The sequence below is a fragment of the Scyliorhinus torazame genome, chromosome 1 (assembly GCF_047496885.1).
Source record: "Scyliorhinus torazame isolate Kashiwa2021f chromosome 1, sScyTor2.1, whole genome shotgun sequence".
NCBI classification, from domain to species: Eukaryota; Metazoa; Chordata; class Chondrichthyes; order Carcharhiniformes; family Scyliorhinidae; genus Scyliorhinus; species Scyliorhinus torazame.
In genome coordinates this window covers 134,635,771-134,658,801 of record NC_092707.1, presented here as the reverse complement: position 1 = coordinate 134,658,801, position 23,031 = coordinate 134,635,771, and the positions used below count along the sequence as shown (strand labels likewise).

The 23,031-nt window shown below is 52.4% G+C and overlaps 1 protein-coding gene across 1 annotated transcript in view; it reads right to left on the bottom strand.

Moving 5' to 3' along the window:
* Positions 1–23,031, bottom strand: part of LOC140417302 (receptor-type tyrosine-protein phosphatase U-like) — a 1,277,635-nt gene that overhangs the window by 481,102 nt on the left and 773,502 nt on the right. The window contains exons 14-15 of the mRNA XM_072501194.1: positions 3,080–3,116; positions 1,492–1,597 (exon numbers count right to left, since the gene is read on the bottom strand). Coding sequence (XP_072357295.1) covers positions 1,492–1,597; positions 3,080–3,116 — 143 coding nt within the window. The remainder of the gene's footprint in view (positions 1–1,491; positions 1,598–3,079; positions 3,117–23,031) is intronic.

The following is a 23,031-nucleotide window of genomic DNA, read 5'->3' as shown; positions in this document are numbered from 1 at the left end:
GTTTCAATTTTCACTTTTCATTTTCCTTTGTGAAATATTGACAGTGAATATACTTTTTTTTTTAACTGAACAAAACATGCAAACAAGTATAATAAGAGTCCATTTTAGTTCTTCTTGCAACTGGAATCCCTCTCCGAAGGTCTCTGCATGATCCATCCATTTCACTATGCTTGGGCATTTCCCTTAAGGTCAGGTACTTTAGTTCAATCCGATCACAGAGCCTCTTGTAATTCTCCAACACAGGAGCATTCGTTAATGCCAGTTGACACTCCACTGTCCATTTACATTTCCCACTTCTTCAGCAATGCAGTCAGTAGAAAACGAAACTAAAACATACACACACCAGCTTTTTACTCACAGCGAAATTAAAAGCAGTCACAGCTCCGCTCCACCCACACACTGACATCACTGCAGCTATTTGATAAACACCCATTTCTTAAGGTACATCCATTACAGTTAGTTGATTAACATCCATTTCTTAAAGGTGCTCTCACATGACAATGTGTTGTAAAGTGGAAAATATCTTGAATAAAAATCTTTTTAAAAAGTTAATAGTTATCGAAGAGATTAACTTGTGATTAAATTATTCCTTTTTCATAATGGAACATGTGACTGCAAGTATAATTGTTAACCATCTGCAGTCAAAAGATGTTAAAACAATATTTCTATGCATATATTCCACTCTTCATATTTAATTTCTTATCTCATGGTCATCTCTATAAACTTTATGACTGGATATAATTGTTAAACCTTCCCCTCCTATCTATAATTTTTTTTGAAGGATTTTTCTTGAAATCGGTTCAGGTTGATCCCATTTCATCCATCATCTGCAAAAGACGGCTCAACTGATAATGTGGCCATGTCATTCAACTTTTGTCATCATGGCCTACCCATTGGGTCATGCAATGGGCTCTTGCTGGACGTAGAAGGGGGCGGCCCAAGATTAACTGCCACCAGACTGATCTCCAATCGGTCAATAGATGCTAAAATGATGCAAGAACATTGGCTGTGGACAGGATTGAATGGGCTGTTTTTTTTTTTTTTTTTTTTTTTTGTTTTGTTTTTTTGCCTCGTCAGTTCCTCGTAGTGGAAGCGACTAAGACTAAGTTCCAGGAGCTGTTCACATGGATCAATAACAGTTGATTTTGTTCCCACCGACCAATCAAAATACTCGGAAAAGCCATTGGCTTTTTACATTGTACTAGTGCGTATGCTTCAAAATTACTTGGGTGTGAAGTACTTTAGGACATCCTGGGATTGTGAAAGATACTGTATAATGCAAGCTTTTATTCTACGTGATTGCTACTGCCAATAGGGCTTAGTGTTGAGTTTACTGGAAAACATCAGTTGCATTAGCAATGTTAGATTATTATTCAATCTATTGAATTTTGAGTAGACACTGACACCAAAATATTACATTGTGAAAACATGTCAATTTATGGTATGACTGAGACATACTGGACGGTCAACCCTGACAAAGAAAATTCTTACCTTTTTTTGAAAAACACAAAGATGGCCCCAAGGATGAACACTGACAGAATTCCAACACAGATTCCCAGGATCAAACCTGTTTCAGCAGAATGTTTCTTGTCGGCAGCTGCTGGCCCAACAGGAAAAGGGAAAAACATGGACAACAAAGTAGAATTGTTTTTATTGAATATCAAGCTAACTGCCCGTCGACTGAGTTTCATTTGATTCTCCTGCCTCCCAGCTGCATGTTTCCCAGTGACTGGAGGTGGCACACCGTTTTCTGGCAGCAGGATCCTCAGCTCCCACCACTGATAATGGGATTTCAATTGAAGTCATCCCACGCATCCAGGAAAACTGCAGATTGGGTGCACTGCCGGCGGCACCAGAGAATCCCGCCGGCAGCAAATGGCTGGAGAATTCCGGCTGTGCAGCAGTGTCAATTCTGGATTAGAGGAGAGGCTGAAATACAAATTTGAAGTCCCCTATGCCATCATTGAATTTGCTTGAACTTACACGAGATTAGTACTCATTGGTTAGACAATAGTAGCTATTGTAAAATGCAATATTAATGGCCAATTAAGCAGGAAAAAGGGTCTTTTAAACTCTTACCTTTTCTGACCTATTATTGAATCACTTGAGAGCAATTTAATACAACAAATGATTAATTGGATATATAGGCCTGGCAATTCTACTCCGACTCCACTTGTCCTGTCTGCCTGGTTGTTGACTTTGACCCAAATCCTGTGGGCAGGATCAATGGCATAGGTGGGTAGTAGGTTCACCACTTTCTGGGCTTCTGAAGTAAATTCTGTCTGTCCTGCACCATGATTCTTCTGCACAAGCTATGAGCAATAGTTCCTCCCTCTCATTTTAACTTGTGCAATTACATCCATATGGTGGTTTCAGATTCGGTAGCAGAGGGGCTGAACTTATGGACTAAAGCTGAGGGAGAAATGTTTGTCCCAGGCATTCATACGAATGTAAGATTTAGAAGTAGCAACAGACCATATGCACTCTCAATCTTGTGCTGCCATTCTCAATAAGGTTGTGTGTTATTTTGTACATCCACTCCTGATTCCTCCCCTGCTGTTTTGTTGATGCTTTATAAATTACAAAGGGAAAGCTATTTTGTTTTCCTTCAAATATCTCCACTGCAATTAAGACACATGTAATACATAGGACGCGATTCTCCCCAAAGGGAACAAGGTCCCCAAGAGAGCGTGTTTAACCACTTGTTTCCTGGCGCTCAGAGCTGAAAGACACATGGCTATTCAATGTGACTCTCATTGAATAAGGGGCCTGAACGGGGAACTTGCGGCCAAGGCCGCAAATAGCCCTGTTTTGTACAGTTGGGAGCTTCGCTCGCCGGGACTCTCCATTGTAGCGAGAGATCAGGATGCCATTTTTAAATGGCGTCCCGAGCACCAGGAGACACGCGGCTTAACGCGCTCACAAGGGGACTTGGGGAGAATCACGTCCTCAGTTTCTATATGAAGAGAATTTTACTTTAATACAATGAAATAAATGTAACTGCTAAAGCAACATTCAGCAACAACACACAGGCACATGAATAAAATGACATTGCAGCACAAGAAAGCAATGACCTTACCTTTTTTGGCAATTCGTATGCAATTTATCTTGATTTCCTGCATGTGATATGTTAAAAAACAAAATTCATTTTAAATTTGTTACTATAACTGTGAAAAAATATGCTCCGTGATAGTCTAATAATTCTGTGCAAGTTGCATTCAGACACCGAAAACATTTACAGGTGAATGGTTTAGCAGTCTTAATATATTTTTCCAGTGAGTTAAATACAAAATTAACCTTTATTCCTCCCTACATAATTACTTTACATTATTTTGTTTAGTATTAATCGGATTTCAAAACATCAATCTCTTCAAATTTACCTGTGGCCATACTCTAAGATCAAAGACAACTTTGGAATCAACAAGGTATTGAATATGTTTTCAAAAAAATTAAGGTCATAATTTTTTACTTCACCTTGGTCACAGTTTAAATACGGTTACTTCCATGAGAATTCTACTCCAGCTTTGAAGCTTTCTGGTTACTTCCATTAATTTACAACAGCGAATACATTTTAAGAAGTATTTTGGCTACTTTAAAATGCTTTGGGATATCCTGAGGTTATGAAAAGCATGACATAAATATATATAAATACAAGTTCTTTCTTTCACTTCCTGACCTTAGAATTCATGGACATCACCTTACTCTGGTATAAAGACAGCGAGCGAGATCTTCTGGCTCTTCATACTGGCAAGACTCTCTGGTCCTGCCACACCCTTCCGTGGGTTTCTTGGCAACTGGAATGGAATCAATGAGAAGTCCCACTGATAGAGCCGGGACAAGAAGATTTTGCCGCCAGCCAACAGCAGGCCTCCTCCTACCGCTGAGAAAAATTATGCAGGAGGCCAGAGACTCCGGCTTGGAAAGTGCTGGAAATACTCAGCTGGTCTGGCTATATGTTGTGGGGAGACAGAGCGCGCGGTCTAACCAGAAATCATCTAAGTGTGGTAGCGAGCTAGAAATGTTGAGTTTCCCGACAGCCGACCTGGCGAGGCCGTCACGAGTATTTAACGTTAATTAGGACATCACCTATCTCTGGTATAAAGACGGAGCGAGATCTTCTGGCTCTTCATACCGGCAAGACTCTCTGGTCCTGCCAATGACACACCCCTTCCGTGGGCAGCACGGTAGCACAAGTGGCTAGCACTGTTGCAATCTGCCTTGGTGCTCTGACAGGTGGGGTGGGCAGGGCTGGGCTGGCCGGGGAGAGGGGGAGAGAAACAATGGTGGGGAGCACGGGCCACCTACAGGGTACGTCAATTCACCCCCAATGTCCATCCATCACCTTCCCTCCCCTCGGCCAGCCCAGCCCACCCCACCCCTCATATCCATCTGACAGAGCACTGAGGCAGATTGTAACAGTGGTAACAAATGTGAATAAATATTTACTGATTTGTGCCCTAGCCCCTATAACGAAATTGTGCCCTGCACCTATGCCAATTTACCTGGTGTCTAAATTTTTGGCCTTCGGATCCTAACACTACGCCTAGGCGGTTCCCCAGACAGTACAGCAGGAGTGGAGACGACCTGCTGAGATTCCTGCCCTGCGGCCTGGGTCCCCGTTGGCAGGCATCTTCTGGGGCGACTGGGCCTGGATCGGCCTGGCTGATGCTGAGGGTGCCACCCTGATCTGCCCACCAGATGCACCAGGGACAGGACAGAGTAGTCCGAGATGCTGCGGTGTTTCGGCACCTCCCTTGCAGGAGTCATTGGCACGGGCCCCATCAACTCCTCCTCCCTCGTTGTGCCTGATGACAGCGGTTCAAACTGAGCTATGCCCTGGGGCTCCCCTGCCACCTGGCGCTGTCAGACCTAGAAGCCCACAGTCCTGTCCCACACCTGTGAGAAAACGGGCGGGAATCACTCTAGACTTTTGTGGAGAAGTCCAGAGTGATTGTCCATTTTGAAGGGAGCTAGCAGGGCCCCGGAGTAGTCCTCGCAGCTCCGGCTGCCCATACGAGGCCCTGCTCTTCCGGTCGCGGATCCGCGCCTGTGGCGGTGGCCCCATGCAACATAGCAAACCCACACTGCGGTCTTGCACGGACAATATAGGCACCCCCAAGATCGCACACGCCCGCCGATAGTGAGCCTGGCTGTCCTGGAGGCCCCCCACCGGTGACTGATTCCAGGCCAGTCCCCCTCCCTCCACCCCCACCCCCCCCTCCCCAAAGTTGGGGAACCTGGAGGCTATCAGAGTCCTGTGCGTGTTGGCCCTGGCGCACGTGTCATGTCATGTGGTCTCCCATGCTTGTCTGGGCCCATGTCCTACCCATCCTTGCTCTCCCCCACATACTCCTCGTTGGAGGAGGCCCGATGTCCTGATTCCTTCTCCAGTACATTGCCCCTCTGCTGCGCGATGTTGTGGAGACCCTCTCAGCATCTTACTCGAGGGCCACTCCAGAGCAGTGCAGGTGCCTGAACTGCATCTTTGGGAGTCCGACACCGCTCGATCATGGACATGGTCGCTGTATGGGCATCATTGTAACGGGTCTCTGCATCGGTCTGTGGCCTTCGGATAGGCGGCATCAGCCACTACCACAGTAGATAACCCGTCACCCAGGAACCAACCCCCAGCCGGGGGGCATCTCAAACATGTCAGGAATCGTTGAGTGTGCCAGGATGAAGGAGTCGTGCATACTGCCTGGGTTTTGGGTGCAGACGCGTATGATAAGCAGTTGATGGTCCCATATCAGCTGCACTCTCATTCAGTGCAACCCCTTTCGGTTTGTGCAGATAAGCCTGTCATCTGCAAGTGCTCGTAGAGGGACGTGCATCCCGTCAATTACCCTGGGACATCCTGGCGATGGCGGCGAACCCCAATGCCAGGGCATAATGGTGGGCTCGGCCCACATTGAAGTGGATGTATTGAGCCACCTGGGCATACAGGGCCTCTGTGACGGCATTGATGTACCTGTGCACCGAGATCTGAGATCCCGGACAGGTCCCACTCAGCGCCTGGAAGGACCCCCATGGCGTAAACCAGTATTTTTCAAACTGTTTTTCCGGGGACCCATTTTTACCAACCCGGCCGACCTTCGCGACCCACGTTGGCCGGATTTCGCGACCTATGCCGGCCAATCTTTGTGAGCCACACGCCCTACATTCGCGGCCCATGCTGGCTGATCTTCGCGACCCACCATTTTCTCTTGCCTTGATTGCTGCTGACAAAATGGAGGAATCGCAATCGCGCCCAAAGCACGTGACCTCATATTCGCGAGCAACACCGCAGCAGCCGGCTTTTTTTTTTTTTTTACAAGTTCAGGGGGAGGGGTTATTTGATCAAGTTTAACAGGAAACAAAAAATGCAGAAACTGAATGTTTTCACCCTCTAGAAATTGGAGGTTTCACCTAAACATTACAATTAAAAATGTAAAAAAATAAAGAAACACTTAAAAATCAATTTAAGTGATAAAGCTTCCAAATACTACCTGCAGGCACTTCGTTTTGGAATGTTTAAAAATCAAGATTTAAAAAGTTGACATCTCTTGGTTGAAGTTACAGCTGCGGTGAAACCATCGTTGAATCACTCCCCATTCTTGGAGTAAGACTTCCACTTCATCAGCATCAAAGTTCACAATGCAACATCACCATCAAAGTTCACAATGCAACCAATCACATCATTCTCCCCAAACATTTTGGAGCCTGCTTGTCATGAGAATGTCGCTTTAAGAAATGTTTAGCTGCTCGTATTACTGCAGTGATGTCAGTGTGGGTGGAGTTGGGCTGTCTGTCAGCTTTTTACTTTCATTTTAGGCTGTTTGCTGCAGGGTGTGTTTTAGTTTTATTTTCAGTGTTGGAACTGAAGACCGACAGAGCAAGTGTACTGTTGATCTCTTTGCCATGCCATGAAAAGACTATCTCTTGATCATTTAGTGAATTCAGAATTATAAACCTAATGTGCTTCTGTTAAAAGGTGTTTCTTTTGTCTTCTGGCTGTTCTTTGGGAAGTTATTAAGGATTACTTAGTGTTGTATTCTTTGGGGGTTGTATTTGAATTGAAGGTTGCTAAGATGTTCACTGTATATTTTAAAAAGGTTAACTTGAGTTCATAGAATAAACATTATTTTGCTTTAAATAATACTTTTCCATTTCTGCTGTACCACACCTGTAGAGTGGGCCGTGTGCTCCCCATACCACAATCTATTAAAAGTTGTGGGTCAGGTGAACTCCATGATACACTTTGGGGTTCTCTAAATCTGGCCCAAAACAGGCTTTTAACAATGCTGGCTGCTGTGGTCTTCAAAAAGGCTACGACCAGATTTTTAAAAAATGCGGCCGCACTTCTCATGCGTGCCTGCTCATCTGTGCGCATGCGCAAAACTCTGCGCATGCGCACCGATGAGCGGGCACGTATGCGCAGTGGGGCCGCATTTTTAAAATATGTTCGTGGCCATTTTGAAGGCCGCTTGCAGCCGGCATTATTAAAAGCCGGCTGTTGCGCGTGGATTTGCGCAATCGGGAGCAACGCAACAGACTGCTCTGTGACCCGTCTGTGAGCCACCAACTTTGACAATGCCTGCCGTAAACGTTCAAGGCAACTGTCACCTTGAAAGCCACCGGGAGCGGGTGTCCACCCCCATACATCCTCAGTGCCAGGAATGCCATCATTTGGCAGATGTGTCGCACTGTCTCTCTGCTCAGCCGGAGTCTCGACAGCATGTTTGGTCCGGCAGCTCCTCAAATAACAGGCAATGTTGGTACACGAGACCTCATGTGGCACCTCCTTGGCACCTGCTCCTCCTTGGCCAGCAGGCTTTCCATCCTGGGTGGCTGCCACCTGTTCCTCTGCTGCTGCATGCTCTGCTGCTGCATGCTCTGCTGCTGCACGCTCCGCTGCTGAATGCTCCGCTGCTGCAGCTTCCTCCTCCTCAAGCAGCACTCGCTGGTACAGCCACAAGTGCTGCGGCAACCAGCAGGAAGACCATAATTGCTGGTTGAATTCCAATATCCATTGTCTGCAGGGCGTGAAAGACCGATACGTTAATATGGTGCATACCCCCTGCCTGACCAGGTCCACCGGGCTACATGGTGGCCCCAGTTGGCACTGCGCCTCTGCCCCCGCACGTCCCTCCTCCCCCACACCCCTGGCTCCATCGGTGGCCGGCACTATGGGGCCTCTGGCCCTGGTGGCCTTCCGTGATGGCAGGGGTACCATTGGCTGGCGCTGCACACACCAGGGTTATACACCGCAGCCCCTGTAGGGGCTAGTGTGGGTGTTGCCCTGGGTGGACCGCAGGCGGGTGACGGCTGGGTGGGAGGGGTGTGTGTGACTAGGTGCAGGGATGGGGGTGGGAGGTTTGGAGCAGGGTGGGGCACCCACACTGTCGGTGTCACTCTGCAGAACCAGGGGCTGAAGTAGGTGGCCAGTGGGGTGTGCAGCAAGATGGCCAAGGTAATGGGAAACCGTGATTGGACATCGTCCCAGTCCCGTGGAGGGGGGGGTCACCCTGGCAGCTCGGCCTGTTTTCCCCCGTCACCACCCCCCCCACACCGCAGCCAGCTCACTAGTGTCCGGCCCGGCAGCCCACAGTTGCTCCTCTCCGTGCCCAACTCCTCTCTCTCTCTCTCTCCCTCATCAGCCACCATGCCGGTTTCATGATCTTTAAAAGCACAAGTGAACCATGCCATCGGGAACTTGGCCCATCGGAAGAGGAGAATCGCAGAGGCCCCGGAGAAAACCGGGTCAGGCCCGCTAATGGTATGCAAACGGTGTTCACTGTACATGAATTCCTGTACGACGTCGCTGTTGATGTGACGGAGAATCACGATTTGGCATCAAATCGACGCCCGCCACAATTTTGGTGTCGGAACCTATTCTCCATCTAATCGTGTTTTGGAATTTCAGTGTCAATAAACGGAGAATCCCACCTCTTGTTTTTTAAACATCATGATTGCACAATACTAATGTATACTCGTTTTCCTTTAAAACTTAGTTTTGACTGAAAAAAAAAAAAAAAATAATCAGTGAACTTGATTATAAAAAAGCCAGGTGGATCCCCAGGCGGTACATCGGGAGTGGAGGCGGCCTGCTGCGAATCACGCTCTGTGACATGGGTCCCTTTTGCTCGCTGCCTTCTGGAGCAACCAGGCCTGGATGGGCCCAGCAGTTGCTTGGGTGTCCCATGTGGCATGGTGAAACCCTGTTCTGCCCGCTGCCCATCGGATGCGGCAGGGACAGGAGGGGGCGGGGGAGAGTCTGAGGCACTGTGGTGTTCCGGCACCTCCCCTGCGGAAGTCGCAGGCACAGGCCCCATCACCGCCTCCTCCCTCAGGGTGACCGATGGCCACCGGGCTACTCCATGGGACAGGAGTGAACTCCTGGGGCTCCCCCACCACCCGACGGTGCCAGTCCTGGATGCCCGCTCTCGTCTTCACCAGGGTCACCATGCTCACGGTCATTGAGCACAGGACTTGGGCCACCTCCCTCTGGGACTGTGCCACATCACCAAGTGACTGTGCCACCTTCCTCCAGGACTGGTGCAGGTCAGCCAGCGGGTGGCAATGACGACAATGCCCTCAGCCATATCCCATTGTGATTGAGCCAAGCTCAGGAGCAGCACCTCAATGTCCAGGCGGCCCTGGTACATAGCCTGCACTGTACTGAGCCTTCGCCACTGCCTGCACAGAGTGCCACAGGCCTTGGACATCCTGACCCGTGGCCAATAGCTTCGGGCTTAAATGCCACCGTTCCCACACTGGCTGGCATAGCCTCAAAATCGGAGAATCCAGCCCTTTGTTTCTCAAATGGAGAATGCCGCCCAAGATGTGTTTAAATGGCAATAAAGAAATACTGGCCAGAATTCTCCGTTTGGGTGGGTTCTCTTCTCCCACGGGAAATGAATCACCTCTGATTTGTGTTCAAGCTTGAAGCGCAAATCAGAGGCGATTCACTATCCCATACCATGCAAATTTATGCATGGTGGGGATTGCAAGGGATTTGGTCGCACATTCTGCTTTCACGCCGCCATTTTGTGTGGGCAGCCATGAGAGTAAGGCCCGACGTCTGGGCCCCCCATCACAATACAATTCCGTCAGCCACCCCACACCCCTCCTACAATACGAGGGTTACACGAAACCCCCCCCCCCCCCCCCAAGAGACCTCCATAAGAGAGACCCCACCAGAGATCCCTCCACAAGAGAGGCCCCTGACTGGATGCCCCCATTCCAGAGATCCTTGCTTGAAAGCCCACTGTGGCCAGATGGTTGAACGGTCTGAAAGGCTAGGCCTGATACAGAATTGGACAATCTAAATTAAACAACTGCCAGGCCTGATGGGAATTTGGACAGGCCAAGTAAACAGACACTGGTGAGAGGCGAGCAAGAGCAAGGGAAGCTGGGATCGGAGGTGTTCAACCGTTACCAAATAAGGACATTATTTTGTGTATTGGCCAGCATCGGCCAGACTCACCGGCACCCGAGTTCCTGTATTGGAAAAGGTTACATGCGTTTCTTGCACCTCAGGGGGCTCCAGGAGTCTTCCATATATGGAATCAGCAATCCCATTGGGTGCTATGACCCTCCGCAAACCCCCCCCCCAGTAATCTCATTGGCTGAGAGCCAGAGAACTTTCCAGAAAAAAAGCACGAAAGAGAGAAGGGAGGGAGTGTGGCGCACAAAGACTCCGTGAGACGAATAGAGTGAAGTCGATGAGGCTTTATTAAGCGTGTCTGTTCCCCAGCAGCCCGATAGTAAACTGGCCTGCGGGGGAAGGCACCGGCTTCTTATGCTCCGCCCTGAAGGCGAAGTATGAGGTCAACGGCCAACCAGGACCCGGGATCTGTCAGCCAATGACATTAGGGCTTCCAGTCCCACATGACCCCCAATACATACTACCACATTCACCCCTTGTCAAAAATGAACCCGGCGGGGTGATGCTTCGTATGGTGGTAAGGGTTTACAGGGCTGGTCCTGGGAGGATAGAACAGTTACATGGTAGTACAGTATTGGACAGTATCGTCCTGTTACAACTATTTACAGAGGGTATAGGAAAAACAAAATGTTCATTGGACAGTCCATCTTTGTTTTACATCGACGCCACGAGTCGGTCGGGCGGTCTGGTCGTCCGTGTCGATCGCCTCGGCCCCGGCGGTGGTGGTGGTGCTTGTACCAGTGTTGTCGCCTCCGGGAGCCGCACGGTTTCAGCTGTCGGTGCAAAGGGGAGGGGGACTGATCCTCCTGGGAAGGGGGAGGTCACGGGGTGCGGCGGTGGCAGGAAGGGGGGCGGTTGGGTTGATGGTGTCGGGGGGGTGTGCGTGGTGCCGGCGGGCGCCAGATCCCGCAGGGAGACAGTGTCCTGTCGGCCGTCGGGGTACTCCACGTAGGCGTACTGGGGGTTTGCGTTGAGGAGGTGAACCCTTTCGACCAACGGGTCCGCCTTATGTGCCCGCACGTGCTTTCGGAGCAGGATGGGTCCTGGGGCCGCCAGCCAGGTCGGCAGCGACGTTCCAGAGGAGGACCTCCTAGGGAAGACAAGGAGACGCTCGTGAGGCATTTGATCAGTGCTTGTACATAATAACGACCGGATGGAATGGAGAGCGTCCGTGAGGACCTCCTGCCACCGTGAAACTGGGAGATCCCTGGACCGTAGGGCCAGTAGGACAGCCTTCCAGACCGTGCCGTTCTCCCTTTCTACTTGCCCGTTCCCCCGGGGGTTGTAGCTGGTCGTCCTGCTTGAGGCTATGCCCTTGCTGAGCAGGAACTGGCGCAGCTCGTCACTCATGAAAGAGGACCCCCTGTCGCTGTGGACGTATGCGGGGTAACCGAACAGCGAAGATGCTGTTCAGGGCTTTAATGACTGTGGCCGCGGTCATGTCGGAGCAGGGAATGGCAAAAGGGAAGCGGGAGTATTCGACCACTACATTAAGGAAATACGCGTTGCGGTCGGTGGAGGGGAGGGGCCCTTTGAAATCGAGACTGAGGCGTTCAAAGGGGCGGGAAGCCTTAATCAGGTGCGCTCCATCTGGCCTGAAAAAATGCGGTTTGCATTCTGCGCAGAAGTGGCAGTCCCTTGTGACTGTACGGTCCTCCTCTAAAGAGTATGGGAGATTGCGGGACTTGATGAAGTGGTAAAACCGAGTGACCCCCGGGTGGCAGAGGTCCTCGTGGAGGGTTTGGAGGCGGTTAATTTGTGCGTTGGCACATGTGCCGCGGGATAGGGCATCGGACGGCTCGTTCAGCTTTCCGGGCCGGTACAAGATCTCATAGTTGAAGGTGGAGAGCTCGATCCTCCACCTTAAGATCTTGTCATTTTTAATCTTGCCCCGCTGTGCATTATCGAACATGAAGGCTACCGACCGTTGGTCAGTGAGGAGAGTGAATCTCCTGCCGGCCAGGTAATGCCTCCAATGTCGCACAGCTTCCACTATGGCTTGGGCTTCCTTTTCCACTGAGGAGTGGCGGATTTCTGAGGCGTGGAGGGTTCGGGAGAAGAAGGCCACGGGTCTACCCGCTTGGTTAAGGGTAGCCGCTAGAGCTACGTCGGAGGCGTCGCTCTCGACCTGGAAGGGGAGGGACTCGTCGATGGCGCGCATCGTGGCCTTTGCGATGTCCGCTTTGATGCGGCTGAAGGCCTGGCAAGCCTCTGTCGACAGAGGGAAGGTCGTGGTCTGTATTAGGGGGCGGGCCTTGACTGCGTACTGGGGGACCCACTGGGCGTAGTACGAAAAGAACCCCAGGCAGCGTTTCAGGGCTTTTGGGCAGTGCGGGAGGGGAAATTCCATGATTGCATACGTTCGGGGTCGGGGCCTATTATCCCATTGCGCACTATGTAGCCCAGAATGGCTAGCCGATCGGTGCTAAAAACGCACTTGTCCTCGTTGTACGTGAGGTTCAAGGCTTTGGCGGTCTGGAGGAATTTTTGGAGGTTGGCGTCGTGGTCCTGCTGATCGTGGCCGCAGATGGTTACTTTGTCGAGGTACGGGAACGTGGCCCGCAACCCATGTTGATCAACCATTCGGTCCATCTCCCGTTGGAAGACCGAGACCCCGTTTGTGACGCCAAAAGGGACCCGTAGGAAATGGTATAATCGCCCGTCTGCCTCGAAGGCTGTGTACTTGCGGTCACTTGGGCGGATGGGGAGCTGATGGTAGGCGGACTTGAGGTCCACGGTGGAGAAGACTTTATACTGGGCAATCCGATTGACCATGTCGGATTTGCGGGGGAGAGGGTACGCGTCTAGTTGTGTGTACCTGTTGATGGTCTGGCTATAGTCAATGACCATCCTTTGTTTCTCCCCTGTCTTCACTACTACCACCTGCGTTCTCCAGGGAGTATTGCTGGCCTGGATTATGCCCTCCTTTAGTAGCCGCTGGACTTCGGAGCGAATGAAGGTCCGGTCCTGGGCGCTGTACCGTCTGCTCCTAGTGGCGACGGGTTTGCAATCCGGGGTGAGGTTCGCAAACAAGGACGGGGGTTACACCTTGAGGGTGGCGAGGCTGCAGATAGTGAGTGGGGGTATGGGGCCGCCGAATTTAAACGTAAGGCTCTGTAGGTTACATTGGAAATCTAAGCCCAGCAAGGTTGGGGCACAGAGTTGGGGAAGGAAGTTAAGTTTGTAGTTTTTGAATTCCCTCCCCTGTACCGTTAGGGTAACTATGCAGAATCCCTGGATCTGTACGGAGTGGGATCCTGCAGCTAGGCAAATCTTTTGTGCGCTGGGGTAGGTAGTTAAGGAACAGCGTCTTACCGTGTCAGGATGTATAAAACTTTCCGTGCTCCCGGAGTCGACTAGGCATGGCGTCTCGTGGCCGTTAATTAGGACCGTTGTCGTCGTCGTCTGGAGAGTCCGGGGCCGAGCGTAACCGAAGCGAGCCGTGGTTGTAGTAGTGGGGTGGGGTCCGTTGTTGCCGTCCAAGATGGCGTCGGGGATGGACAAAACGGCCGCCCCCATACATCGCACGTGGCTGAGGGGGTCACAAGATGGCGTCGGGGGTGGACAAAATGGCCGCCCCATGCGTCGTACAGGTCGGGGGCGGTCCAAGATGGCGGCGCCCCTCCTCCCCTCGTGGTGGTCAGGACCCGAAATGGTGGCATCTGCGGGTCGCACATGGTGTGCTGGGGGGTCTGGGAGCGCGGAGTTCCTACACTGCGAGCGCCAGGCCCGCAGGCGCTAGGACCGCGCGGAGTTCCTTCACTGCGAGCCCAGGGCCGCGGGCGCTAGGACCGCGTGGAGCTCCCTCGCCGGGGACAGCGGTGGTCGGGGCCCAAGTCGGCGGCGCCGGCGGGTCAGGCGTGGGGCCGCGAGCGCGAGGAGCTCCCTCACCGGGGACAGCGGTGGTTGGGGTCCAGTTAGGTGGCGCCGGCGGGTCCGGCGTGGGGCCGCGAGCGCTGGGACCGTGCAGAGCTCCCTTGCCGGGGACAGCGGTGGTCGGGGTCCAGGTAGGTGGCGCCGGCAGGTCAGGCGTGGGGCGCGGGACGGGGGTGAGGGTGGCGTTCGGGACGCGAAAAACCCCTTCCTCTCCGTGGAGAGTGTTGGCCGGCACCCAAATCGGGAGCGCCGGCAGCGGGTAGTACATGGACTGTGGGGAGGGGGGTTGGGGAGCGTAGGCGGCGTGCAGGGCTCCCAGTTCTCCCGGGGCCGCGGTGGTCGGGACCCAAAATGGCGGTGTCTGCGGGTCGCACATGGCGTGCTGGCGGGGTTGAGAGGCATAGACTGCTTGTAGGGCTCCCTGTGGCCCCGGGACGGCGGCGACCTTGCGGGATCGGCACACCACCGCATAGTGGCCCTTTTTCCCGCAGCTTTTGCAGATGGCTGCGCGGGCCGGGCAGCGCTGTCGGGGTTGTTTCGCCTGGCCCCCGGTGCGACTCGGCGTTTGGACTGCGCAAGCCTGTGGGGTGTCCGGGGGGGTGGTAGGGGGTTTGCCGCGACGGGTACGTACGGGGCCCAATGGGCTGCCGCGCGGTCGGGGCCGTAGGCGCGGGTATTACGCGCGGCGACGACTAGGGAGGCTGCTAGGGCCCGTGCCTCAGAGTCCTAGCGACTCTTTTTCTAGAAGTCTTTGGCGGATTTGGGAGGATTGCATACCTGCCACAAAAGCGTCGCGGATTAACATGTCCGTATGTTCGTTTGCATTCACCGACGGGTAGCTGCAGGCTCGTCCCAAAATCAGCAGCGCGGCGTAGAACTCGTCCATCGATTCTCCGGGAGCTTGCCGTCTCGTCGCGAGCTGGTAGCGAGCGTAGATTTGGTTAACTGGGCGAACGTAGAGATTTCTCAGTGCTGCGAACGCCGTATGGAAATCGTCGGTGTCTTCAATGAGGGTGAAAATCTTCGTGCTCACCCTCGAGTGCAGGACCTGCAGTTTTTGTTCGTCTGAGACTCGGCCTGTGGTCGATCTGATGTAGGCCTCGAAGCAAGTCTGCCAGTGTTTGAAGGCTGCTGCCGCATTCACTGCGTGGGGGCTAATCCTCAGGCATTCTGGAATGATCCTGAGCTCCATAGTCCTTTTTAGGCACGCTTAATAAATTGTGGCGCACAAAGACTCCGTGAGACGAATAGAGTGAAGTCGATGAGGCTTTATTAAGCGTGTCTGTTCCCCAGCAGCCCGATAGTAAACTGGCCTGCGGGGGAAGGCACCGGCTTCCTATACTTCGCCTTCAGGGCGGAGCATGAGGTCAACGGCCAACCAGGACCCGGGATCTGTCAGCCAATGACATTAGGGCTTCCAGTCCCACCTGACCCCCAATACATACTACCACAGGGAGCATAAGAAAAAACTCCTGGAAGCCACCCCCAGTGAAGACTCCACCTCAGCAAAGAACAAACCACCTATAGAAGACATGACAATGATGGAATAGGGTGTGTGAGACCCACCTTTGCGAAGAAAACCCTGAGTTCAGTGGCTAGATCATTAGTATCGCAAGAGCTCAGTGAAGAGTCTCCTAATGGTGGCTTCCAGGCACGGATATTCTGTAATGGGGGATTCTAGGCAGGGGTCTTCTGTAATGGGGTATTGTCTGAAACATTAGACACTTTGACCAGATTATACTAAAACTCGTTTACCCAGGTGCCATTACTCATGAGACGAACAAAGGACATGAGTGGATTTTTGGTTCAATCTGATTTTATTAGAGAATCTTAGAATCCAATCCTTAATCAAAACTTATCAACACTGTACTATCTATCAGAGACTCTGATACTGCCAGTGCACCAGATCTTGGCTAGGCTGCTCCACCGGATTTGTCCAAACAATTGTATGAATGTCAATAAAACGTAATCTGCACACAGGGTATAACCGGCCTGGGATCGTGAGTGATTTACTGCATGTTGGCACTGTTCAATAGATTAATATATACATGACCATCAGGACAAACCATTAACTTTATTATTTACATGCTCTTCTTAGTGGCAGTGGCAATAGTATTTTTTTTAAATAATTTTTATTAAAGGTTTTCATAAAATATCAATAACAAAATGAGAAAGAAAAAAGAACCCAACAGGGGTAAGTACAAAACACAATCTAAAAACGCAACCCCCCCCCCCCCCCCCGTACCTAAATAATAAATTAACATTAACACCCCGACTTAAGAGGCAATAGTATTTTTAAAGGCAAGTTTCTCTTCCCCTTCAGATTTACTGGCAACTTGTATTTTGTCATTTGTTTGTCTTTGTCATTTGTTTGTCTTTGTGTGTGTGTGTGTGTGTGTGTGTGTGTGTAGTTAGGACTACAAACCTAAAGCAATAGGTGCAGCAGAGAGAGTCACACAACTCGGATGCCAACAAAAGATTGTGGTTGATGCGACCATCAATTCACACAAATCCAGGAGTAGAAGTAAACTGTGGCTTTAATCAACTAGAACAATGCCTGCCTGCGACTGATCTGTTAGTGGGAGCCGCCTACAGGTCGACTGCTCTTATACCTCTCCTCAAGGGGAAGAACCAGGGGCAGAGCCCACACAGGCCCCAACATGCTACATCATAGGTAATACCTTACAATGGTCCATAGGTGGAGCCCACATGGGCAAGTGTAATACAGATAAGTACATGGTGAATTGTTACAGCAATACATTCACCACATTCACCCTCTGATAAATAAATGAAGTCTGGTGGGGGTGAAGGGTTCATACATTCAGCCAGTCTGGCACACGGATTGTGCGCTGTGATCGTCGAAGCTCTGGTATCGCAGCTGGCCCGGGTGTCGAACTCGGCCGTGCTGGCATCGGTAGTGAAGTCGCCGGTGCGGGCACAGACATGGACTCCGGGAGCGTGTCTTCTGGGGCTTCATTCCTGTGGATCGGTGAAGGGGGAATGGCGGGCGGGACGGGGTGCGGGTGCCATGTGGGGGCTGGGGCGCTGGTCAGTGTAGGTTGGGCGGGGTAAGATGGGGTGGCGTGGTAGTGGAACCTGCGGGTGCCAGGTCCCGGAGGGAGACCGTATCCTGTCGGCCGTCGGGGTATTCGATGTATGCGTACTGGGGATTGGAGTGTAGGAGCCGGACCCTCTCGACCAGGGGGTCAGACCTCTGGCTCCTGACATGTTTGCAGAGCAGGACGGGCCCCGGTGTCTTCAGCCAGGACGGAAGAGAGGCCCCTGAGGTGGATTTCCTGGGGAAAACAAATAGGCGGTCATGAGGGGTCTCGTTTGTGGCCGTGCACAGTGGGGACCTCAGAGTGGAGTGCGTCAGGGAGGACCTCCTGCCAGTGGGGGACTGGGAGATTCCTAGACCGCAGGGCCAGGAGGACGGTCTTCTAGACCATCACGTTCTCCCTCTCCACCTGCCCGTTTCCCCTGGGGTTATAACTGGTAGTCCTGCTCGAGGTGATGCCCTTACTGAGCAGGTACTGACGCAGTTCGTCGCTCATGAATGACGAGCCCCGGTCACTGTGAACGTATGTGGGGAAACCAAACAGGGTGAAGACACTATGTAGGGCTTTAATGACGGTGGCCGCAGTCATGTTGGGGCAAGGGATTGCAAAGGAGATGATGATGTTGAAGAAATACGTGTTGCGGTTGTTGGAGGGGTGGGGCCCTTTGAAATCGATACTGAGGCGCTCAAAGGGCCGGGATGCCTTTAGCAGGTGGGCCTTATCCGGTCGATAGAAGTGCGGCTTACACTCCGCACAGATTTGGCAACCCCTGGTCATGGCTCTGACCTCCTCAGTGGAGTAGGGCAGGTTGCGAGCCTTGATGTAGTGGAGAAGTCGGGTGACCCCCGGGTGGCAGAGGTCATCATGGATAGTACGTAGTCGGTCATCTTGCGCGCTGGCGCATGTGCCGCGGGACAGGGCATCTGGGGGTTCGTTGAACTTCCCAGGACGATATACTATATCATAATTATAGGTGGAGAGTTCGATCTTCCACCTCAAGATCTTATCGTTCTTGATCTTGCCCCGCAGCGTATTATCGAACATGAAGGCTACCGATCGTTGGTCGGTGACGAGGGTAAACCTGCTACCAGCGAGGTAGTGCCTCCAGTGCCGCACGGCTTCCATGATGGCTTGGGCTTCCTTTTCAACTGAGGAGTGTCGAATTTCGGAGGTGGTGAGGGTTCGTGGAAAAGAAACGCTACTGGCCTGCCTGCCTGATTGAGGGTAGCGGCGAGAGCGACCTCTGATGCGTCGCTCTCTAACTGGCAGAGGATGGATATGTCCACTGCGCACATCGCGGCTTTGACGATGTCCGCCTTGATGCAGCTGAAGGCCTGGCGGGCCTCAGCCGCCAGTGGGAAGATGGTGGCCTTGATTAGTGGGCGGGCTTTGTCCGCAAAGTTGGGGACCCACTGGGCGTAATATGAAAAGAACCCGAGGCACCTTTTCAGGGCCTTGGGACAGTGGGGAAGGGGGAGTTGCACGAGGGGGCGCATACGGTCGGGGTCGGGTCCTAGAACCCTGTTCTCCACGACGTAGCCGAAGATGGCTGGTCTGGTTGTGCGGAAAACGCATTTCTCCTTGTTGAAAGTGAGGTTAAGGATTCGGGTGGTTTGGAGAAATCTCTGGAGATTGGCATCGTGGTCCTGCTGATCATGGCCTCAGATGTTGACGTTGTCCAAGTACGGAAATGTGGCCCGTACTGGTCCACCATTCGGTCCATCGTTCTTTGGAAGACCGATATCCTGTTCGTGACGCCAAGGGGACCCGGAGGAAGTGGAAGAGGCAGCCGTCTGCCTCAAAAGCCGTGTAGTGGCAGTCGCCTGGGCAGATTGGGAGCTGGTGGTACGCAGACTTCAGATCCACTGTGGAGGACACCCAGTAGTGAGCGATCTGATTAATCATGTCTGCGATCCGGGGAAAGGGGTATGCATTGAGGTGCTTGTACCAGTTTATGGTTTGGCTGTAATGTACAACCATCCGGTTCTTTTCCCCGGTGCTGACGACCACCACCTGGGCTCTCCAGGGGCTATTGCTGGCCTCGATGACTCCCTCCCGCAAGAGTCGCTGGACCTCTGACCTGATAAAAGTCCTATCCTGGATGCTGTACCGCCTACTTCTGGTGGCGACTGGTTTGCAGTCGGCGGTGAGATTTGCGAAGAGCGGGAAAGAGTCGACCTTCAGGGTCACGAGGCTACTTACGGTGAGTGGGGGTAGGGGCCCGCCGAACTTCAGGGTTAGGCTCTTGAGGTTACATTGGAAATTCTGTCCCAATAGGAGAGGAGCGCAGAGGTCGGGGAGTACATGTAATTTAAAGTTGGCGTACTCGGCACCCTGTATTGCGAGGGTTGCAGTAGTGCTTCCCCGGACCAGCACCGAGTGCGACCCGGTGACGAGGGAGATGGTTTGATGCACCGGGAAGATTGGGAGCGAGCAGCGCCTACAATGTCTTGATGAATGAAGCTCTCCGTGCTCCCGGAGTCGAAGAGGCAGGGCGTTTCGTGTTCGTTTACCCAGACGGTCATCATAGAGCTCCGGAGGTGTTTGGGTCGCGACTGGTCAAGGGTGACCGCACTGTGTTGCGGGTAGCTGGCGTGGTCGGAGGTGCTGTGGCGGTCCCAAGATGGCTGTCCCGGTTGGTCGCACGTGTCGGTCAGCGTTGCAGATGGCGGCCCCCGTCGGTCGCACGTGTCGGACGGTGAGGAAGATGGCATCCAAGATGGTGGCCCCCATGAATCGCACGTGGCGGGCCGCGTGGGCGAGGATGACCAAGATGGCGGCCCCCGTGAGTCACACGTGCTGTGCGGGCTGGAAGATTGTTTCCCCCACGGACAACACAAGGCCGATGACGCGTCCGGGGGGGGGGGGGGGGGCGGAGCCGGCAGGCATGCTGCCACACTGCGGGATCTGTGGGCCTGTGAGTCTGAGTATTGGTCCTGCGATTTAGAGTTTTTGGACCTGGCCAGGCAAACTTTAGCGAAATGTCCTTTTCTCCCGCAGTCGCTGCAGTTCGCGTTCCGGGCCGGGCAGCGTGCCGGGGGTGTTGAGGCTGGCCGCAGAAATAACAGGGTAGCCCCCCATGGTGGGCAGGCAGCTGCACGGCACAGACCTGGGGTATTCTTTGGTTGGGGGTCCACGAGGGGGATGCGTGATCGGACGGGAACGCGTTAAAGCTTTGGAACGCTACCAGAGAGGAGGCTAATTTTACCGTCTCTTCCAGGTCTAGGGCACCTTTTTCGAGTAGGCGCTGTCTCACGTAGTTGGACCTGACTTCAGCCCGTAGGTGTCCTGGATGGCGAGGTCCATATGTTGAGTGGCCGTAACGGCCTGGTAATTGCAGCTTCGTGCAAGGACTTTGAAGTCACGTAGGTACTCTTCCAGCGATTTCCCCGGGACGCTGGCGGTGAGGAGATGCCGCGCGTATATCACATTCACGGGCCTTACGTAGAGGTGCTCTAGCATCGCGAGGGTGTCTGCGTAGGTGGAGGCTTCCTCGAGTTCAAGAGAGATTCGATGGCTCACCCGTGCGCGGAGGAGACTCTGCTTCTGTTCGTCGGTGACGGAAGGCGAGAAGGAGGCGGCGAGGTAGGTATTGAAACAGCGGAGCCAGTGCGAAAATATCTCTTTCGCCTCCACGGCCTATTACGTTGCCATGCTCCAGTCCCTCAATGACGGTGTTATTGAATTTGCCTGGCTCAGACCGCCATTGCTGCAGTATGTAGATTTAAATACACCCCTCTGGTGGTCACTTACAGCTCCTGGATGCTCACACTTTGTCCTCTAAATACTCAGAGAGCCTTTGGTGGAATGGGAGCCCACCCAGGCCGCCTCTCTGGAAACCCTCATACACGAGCGGTATCATCAAGTGGATGAGCGTGGCAAAATGCAATCACTGACCCACCAGGTGTTGTTATTCTTCAGAAGCGCTGTCCCGCTACAGAGGAAGCATGGGATTAGCAGAGCTCACCCAAACAAAAGACACCTGCACCCTGGTCTTTGGAAGTGTTAGCGTAAGAAATTGACGTGTGTCAGAATTAATACAAGTAATAATAAAGGTGTCTCACGTATTATAACAGCACAGGTCAAGAGAAAAACCAGCAGGCAAGGGGTTAAAATGTTGGACCTTAAAGAAAGGTCACCTGCACCGGAGATAATTCAATCATCTCACAGGGCAATAGGATGAGAAAGGGGACCCACGTCACAGAAATCGTGGCTCCAGCCTGTCTGTCGGACATTCATTTGTCCAGCCCAGTGCAGGGGATATAAACACATTAACACCCCATCCAGAAGTTCAGGGTAAAGGAAATATGTTGAACAGAATCCAGGAGATTGTAAAGAAGCATTGTATTAGCTGATCGTTTTCCTATTAAAGGGACCAGAAAATATGCACACTGATCACCTTGTATTATTCCGACTGAATTGATGACATCAATGCCTACTTGTAAATCCAAAAGAACCTTAAATATATATGCGTGTAATTCTGACTATGATCAGAGCTAAGGGTAGCAGCGGAACTTGCCTCTCCTGTGTGCACACAGCAATTCCGAATAAACGCAACTTTTACAACTCTATGCGGTCGAGAAAAGACTCCCTCCAACAGGATCCCTCCCTGATACTCTGCTCTGCTCCGGGCAGTGGCCTCACCAGTAATACCTACCCCTTAGGATCACGAGGTGCCTCCTCCAGGTGAGGCTGGCAGCACTGACTGCCTGTCACCACCTCCCAGGTGTTATTCAGGGGGACAACCTGAGTCTGTGACCTATTCTGAGGAAGAGGGTGTCCCTCCTCTCCTCATTAGCATTGAGCAGTGGGTCCGCCTCGGACTCCCAAAATAGGGGGTGGGGGCGGGTATTCTTCTCTGAGCCATCCCTGTGGCTGCAATTGAGTGCATGGTGAACGGAGCACTTAAAAACAGTTCCAGCTGTTAGGCTCTTTTGCACTAATTCCCGCTCCATCGGTTACACCACCTGCTGGGTCGGGAATTGCTTCCAATCCATGGCGGCAGTGCGCTGACCCATTTGCATTTCCTGAATCGCGAAACGAATAGCTCCCCCAAAAGAAACGCAAATCACAGGCTATTCAGTTCCGGTGGGAACACTTAGTGCACAATCTACGTAATTGGGAACAGAGTCCTGTAGTGTATGTGATAGTATGTATTGGGGTTCATGTGGGACTGGAAGCCCTAATGTCATTGGCTGACAGATCCCGGGTCCTGGTTGGCCGTTGACCTCAAGCTCCGCCCTGAAGGCGGAGTATAAGAAGCCAGAGTCTTCCCCCGCAGGCCAGTTTACTATCGAGCTGCGGGGGAACAGACACGCTTAATAAAGCCTCATCGACTTCACTCTATTCGTCTCACGGAGTCTTTGTGCGCTACAATTTATTAAGCGTGCCTAAAAAGGACTATGGAGCTCAGGATCATTCCGGAGTGCCTGAGGATCAGCCTCCACGCAGTGAACGCGGCAGCAGCCTTCAAGAACTGGCAGACTTGCTTCGAGGCCTACCTCAGAACGACCACCGGCCGAGTCTCAGAAGACCAAAAACTGCAGGTCCTGCACTCGAGGGTGAGCACAGAGATTTTCTCCCTCATCGAAGACTCGGACGATTTCCAGACGGCGTTCGCAGCACTGAAAAGTCTATACGTTCGCCCAGTTAACCAAATCTACGCTCGCT